We start from the raw sequence: 6000 nt of genomic DNA on the forward strand, positions 1-6000 counted from the left end.
CTACTTAAGATTAGACTGATTATTACGAGTGCTATTATTCAATATTATTCAATAAGGTTTCCTCTGTCCCTTAAATAAATCAGAGGTGGTGCCCCCAAGAACTGTATACTTTATTATAAATTAAGTATTGCTAATCTTAACTGTGCAAACCACGCTACAACACACACCTATGCACACACGCACACGAACCCACGTACACAGGAAAGCACACAATGACAAGTAGATCAATCTCAGACAAGTCAATAACTCCAAGTCGTGTGATTTAACAGGCATCATTGTGAACATACTGTGTTAGCCTGATGAGCTCAAACCACAGTCACTAAAGCACTATCACACCCTCAAGCACTCTCCATCTCCTTCTCTCCATCTCTCTCTCCCTCTGTCTCTCTCTCCCTCTCTCGCCCTCTGTGTCTCTCCCTCTCTCTCCCTCTGTGTCTCTCCCTCTCTCTCCATCTCTCTCTCCCTCTGTCTCTCTCCCTCTGTTTCCCTCTGTGTCTCTCCCTCTCTCTCCCCCTCTGTGTCTCTCCCTCTCTCTCCTAGTCTCTCATTCTCTCTCAGCTCGCAGATGGAGGGATGTGTAAAAGAACGGTCATTCAATCAAAAACTAATTAAATCCAGTAATGTTACCATAGAAACCCCCAATCAATTAAGCAATTACATTGCATGTATCATCTGTGAGCTTATGCTAGCAAGAGGAAAAGGAAGCCAGGTCTTTGGTCTTCCACGTCCCTGTATGGGGAAAAAGAATCATCTTAACGGGGAACAAACAACCGAGATGTCTTCATAAAAGGATTTCCTGTAACGTGTTAATGGAAACAGTTGTGATTGGCGATGCGTGGGCATGATTTTTGATAGCTCGGCTGAGAAGTGAACCATCTGGGTTCATCTCGCTCCGATGATCGCGGAACAGGACTGGAGCACGCGCCACCGAAGGCGACCTGCCGCCAGCGCGCGCAGGGATCACACCCCAGATAATGGATTATAGATCCCATTTGTTTAGGATGTGAAGCCTGGTGTGAAATGACAGATGCTTTTAATTGTGTGTTGGTGGTGATGCCTAGCGGTGCGTGAACACGCTGCAGTCACAGAGACGCGCTCCAAACGGCCCACGGTCCTGCCTCAAGCCTCTCTCTGTGCGGAGGCTGCGAGCGACTCTTACTCACTCTCTTATGTACAGTCTCTGCAAATAGATGATGCTGTTGTTCATGTGTTTAGCCTGGTCTGAGATCCTACATCACTGGGATTCAGAAGGTTTTCTAATGTCAAGGGTGACTTACTGGGGTATACCTGTAGTTGTGGCGGCTCAATAAAGCCTGAAAATCCAATCTCTCTCCTATCTTTCTTTTATACAACATATATATAGCATACTTAGATAGACAGGTATAGATGTATATTAAGCTCTCTTGTCTCTTTCATTTGGTCTGTCTCTCTCCCTCTCTTTTGTATTTGTCTGTCTATCAGTCACAGTGTGCTCGCCTGCCACCCTCTCTCATTCTGCATCTCTCTCTCTCACTCTCTCTCTCTCTCTCATTCTGCATCTCTCTCTCTCATTCTGCATCTCTCTCTCTCATTCTGCATCTCTCTCTCTCATTCTGCATCTCTCTCTCATTCTGCATCTCTCTCTCATTCTGCATCTCTCTCTGTCATTCTGCATCTCTCTCTCTCACTCATTCTGCATCTCTCTCATTCTGCATCTCTCTCTCTCTCACACTCATTCTGCATCTCTCTCTATCTCTCATTCTGCATCTCTCTCTCTCTCATTCTGCATCTCTCTCTCATTCTGCATCTCTCTCTCATTCTGCATCTCTTTCTCATTCTGAAATCTTTCTCTCATTCTGCATCTCTCTCTCTCATTCCGCATCTCTTCTCTCATTCTGCATCTCTATCTCTCCATTTCCTCCTCAATCTCGTTATCTGTCTTCTGTTATCCACATCTATCACTTATCCTCCACAGCACATCTCCCTCTCACTATCTCTCCCTGATAAATCCTTCTTTCTCCCTCCCTGCCCCTCTCTCCCCCTCCCTCTCCCACTCTGTCTGTCTCTCTCTCCCCCCCCCCCCACCCCTCTCTCTCTCTCCCGCCATCCTGTACTCAGAGAGGAGGACAGAGGGAAGAACAGGCCCAGCCGCCTGGATTGGCGGAGAGCTAAATTGCTCCGCTTGAGCTTGGCCATGGCTCAGCTCTCCTTGAGATAATGAAATGACAATTAATGAGAAAGCTGTTGCCACTTGCTCGTTTGCCCGCTCACGCTCTCACTTGTGGAGGAGAGGAGGAAGGGATGGGGAAACAGAGGCGAGACACCCTCTCAACTTTGGGGCCAACTAGTGTACTGCTTAGCTAGCTGGTGATCTCACTGACTGCTGTCGGAATGATTTTACAATGATTCATGAGACACAATAAACAACAATCCATGACTGTATGAGTGTGTGTGTGTGCGTGTGTGGGCATGTTTATGTGTGTGTGTGTTTGTGTTCGAACAGAGAAAGAAAACCTTTACCTATTATTAACTCTGTGGCACTTAAGTCTATTCATTATGTAGGACAGCCAGAGGGGAGGATGCCCACAGTGCAGTACTGCTTAGCTGTACTGAGATTCAACACAACAGTCAGGGCTTCACACTTCCTGGATGCGAAAACCAGAGACGCCTTGAAACGGCTTTTCATAAAACATCACTGGTTCGCAACCAAATTTGCATATTCTCGTCAATCAAGCCACAGACACGCTCCAAACAACCGTTTGTTTGGGTCTTCCCTCCGCTGCACATTAATGTAGTTCTCTTTCATAGACAATAAACTTGTCTCACGAAATGAAAACTTCTAATTCATTACCTCCGCGTAAAAATAAAAGAAAAAAGACAATGAAAATTCACATATGTGGTAGTGGAGTGTGAGATCTGTTGTGTTGTAAAAGAATCCGGGCGAAAATGTAATTTGTCTACTGCTTTCTCTCTGTACGTGTGATTGACCCAGAGGCAGGAGCTGGTGGAACATGAAAATAAGCTCTCAAGGTTTCTCTACATCCAGAAGAATGTAATAAAGTCCTGTTCTACAATACTCAAACCAAGAAATTACATTTGCTGACTGGCCCGTCTCATTATACTGAGTTAACTGTTTCAACACAGCAATTTAAAGTCTCCATTCAACTGAAATACATTTCAAGCTCCAACAAATACAGATGGAATCAATGTGTATCCTTTAAAATGTACAGATTCATAAATGGGGAAAAAACACACTAGCAATTGTAATCTTCCATACGTAAGCTGCTTTCGATAAATCTGCTAAATGAATCAAATGCAGCATGTAAAGTCGCCACTCACTCACACACACTGACACAGTAACACAGGTGGGAGGAGCCAGAAAGTGTACCTGGTGATGACTGGCCTTCGCTAGCTCCTGATTGGCTGTCTCCACATTGGACGTGGTGGTCTGTATGTAGTCCTCGATACTATCTGGAACGAAACATCAAACATCATGATCACTCACATCACACAAACATCCACCGTACCCACACTCTACAGCAGGGGTCTCAACCTTGTTCCTGGAGAGCTACCTGCCTGTAGGGTTGTGCTCCAACTCTAATCTAGCACACCTGATTTTAATAATGAGCTAGTTGATCAGATAATTAGTGTTGAATCAAATCATATGAGTGTGTTGGAAGCAAAACCCAACAGGCAGGAACAGGGTTTGGAGAAACAGTACACTGTTTAAGAGAGCATAATGTTTTGGTTTTGATATCTTGATTTATGCATACCGTGTTTTTTTTATCATCCCAAATGACACCCTACGGTTCCAATCATGCACTTATGAAATGACATTGATTTTGCCGCTCTGTGCTGATGCACTATTTGAGATGAGATGCCACTGCTGCTCTGTGCCTGCTAGCTGAGATGTGCTTTCCTTACACTGTGCCTGCTAGCTGAGATGTGCTTTCCTTACACTGTGCCTGCTAGCTGAGATGTGCTTTCCTTACACTGTGCCTGCTAGCTGAGATGTGCTTTCCTTACACTGTGCCTGCGAGCTGAGATGTGCTTTCCTTACACTGTGCCTGCTAGCTGAGATGTGCTTTCCTTACACTGTGCCTGCTAGCTGAGATGTGCTTTCCTTACACTGTGCCTGCTAGCTGAGATGTGCTTTCCTTACACTGTGCCTGCTAGCTGAGATGTGCTTTCCTTACACTGTGCCTGCTAGCTGAGATGTGCTTTCCTTACACTGTGCCTGCTAGCTGAGATGTGCTTTCCTTACACTGTGCCTGCTAGCTGAGATGTGCTTTCCTTACACTGTGCCATTCCGTGACCACTGAAATACTGTTAAAACTCTGCACTTCTGATCCTTGATCTTCTGCTGTACTTACTATATGCAATATTTGAGCGTTAAGGTTGGTTTAAGTGCAGTACTATGGACAAAGGTGAAGCCGTCTGTGGCACAAGTTGTAAAAAGGGCTGTAGAAAAATGGGTTTGAAATGACTATTTTGTCACTATGGATAAAAGTGCTGTTAGTGTGAACAAAAGGTGATTGTTCACACTAACAAAAGGCCTGTCTAGACAGACTCTGTAAAGGTCTATATACACACTGTAAAGATCTGTCTAGACAGACTGTGTAAAGGTAAAGGTCTGTCCATACAGACTGTAAAGGTCTGTCTATACAGACTGTAAAGGTATGTCTATACAGACTGTGTAAAGGTATGTCTATACAGACTGTAAAGGTATGTCTATACAGACTGTAAAGGACACTCAGACTCCATAAGACTGAAAGCAACCCACGTCCTTCTCATTATGACGCTGTGACTTTTAAATCTCATTTATCTGAGAGCTCCGTGGTGGAGGGCCTACTGCTCATTTCCTGTTGCTCTCTAGGTGTCCTTGTGCATCTGGGCCCTCCACACACACACACACACACACATCCCTACATGATCACACAGATACTAATATATAAACACACACACACCCTCACCACAAATAGAGGAGTTGTGTTTTAGTGTATGGGCATGTATGTTTACATACAGCACTCGGAACAGAGTGCTGTATGTAAACCTGATTGACACACTTCCTGTTGTCTACTGAAGGACACACACACACTCATACACACACACACATGCACACTTGAGGTAGAACTCAAACATTTAAACCTTTTTGCCATGTAGGAATGATCCAAATTACTTGTCGTAATTCACTACACACATATTTACTACAGCAAGTAAGAATTCATTTGACGTCAATTTAAATTATTTTCCCAATTAAAAACAAACGTTTGGTTCACCAGTTCTAAATTAAAGAATACTTCTCTCCCCCATCCCTCCCTCTCCCCCCTCTCTCCCTCCCCCCTCCTCTCTCTCTGTGTCTGTCTCTGTCTGGGTGTTATGTCTGCTCATGAGGAAGAAGCCCGGTCAGCATGATGTTATTAGTCACTCCCATGTTGGTATCTGACAGAAACAGATAGACACAGAGCTAGATAGACACAGAGCTAGATAGACACAGAGAGACAGAGATAGAGAGACACAGAGACACAGAGCTAGATAGACAGACCTAGATAGACACAGAGAGATAGAGCTAGATAGAGACAGATACACAGAGCTAGATAGACACAGAGACAGGGCTAGATAGACAGAGAGACAGAGCTATGTGTTCTAATTTACAGCGCTAATACAAACAACGCCAGAGAACTCTCTGTCTGTCTCTTTGTCTCTGTCTGTCTGTCTATATGAGAAAGAGATCTGGGAACAGAATTAACATAGCAGTTCTATTGAAGAAGGCCCATGTGACTTTACTTCCTGTCCAGCTTCCCCCTGGCTGTGACTTTACTTCCTGTCTAGCTGCCCCTGGTTGTGACTCTACTTCCTGTCCAGTTGCCACTGGCTGTGACTCTACTTCCTCTCCAGCTGCCCCTGGCTGTGAATCTACTTCCTCTCCAGCTACCCCTGGCTGTGACTCTACATCCTGTCCAGCTGCCCCTGACTGTGGATTTGTGTGGCTGCAGGAGTCAGAGTAGGAGCGAAGCATTA

General features: G+C 44.9%; 1 protein-coding gene across 1 annotated transcript in view; it reads right to left on the reverse strand.

Moving 5' to 3' along the window:
* The window catches only part of tsnare1 (T-SNARE Domain Containing 1), a 57949-nt gene that overhangs the window by 23463 nt on the left and 28486 nt on the right, over window positions 1-6000 (reverse strand). Inside the window, exon 8 of the mRNA XM_047016314.1 lies at window positions 3368-3450. Within this exon, the coding sequence (XP_046872270.1) occupies window positions 3368-3450 (83 nt within the window). The remainder of the gene's footprint in view (window positions 1-3367; window positions 3451-6000) is intronic.

The sequence above is a fragment of the Hypomesus transpacificus genome, unplaced genomic scaffold (assembly GCF_021917145.1).
Source record: "Hypomesus transpacificus isolate Combined female unplaced genomic scaffold, fHypTra1 scaffold_342, whole genome shotgun sequence".
Classification (NCBI taxonomy): Eukaryota; Metazoa; Chordata; class Actinopteri; order Osmeriformes; family Osmeridae; genus Hypomesus; species Hypomesus transpacificus.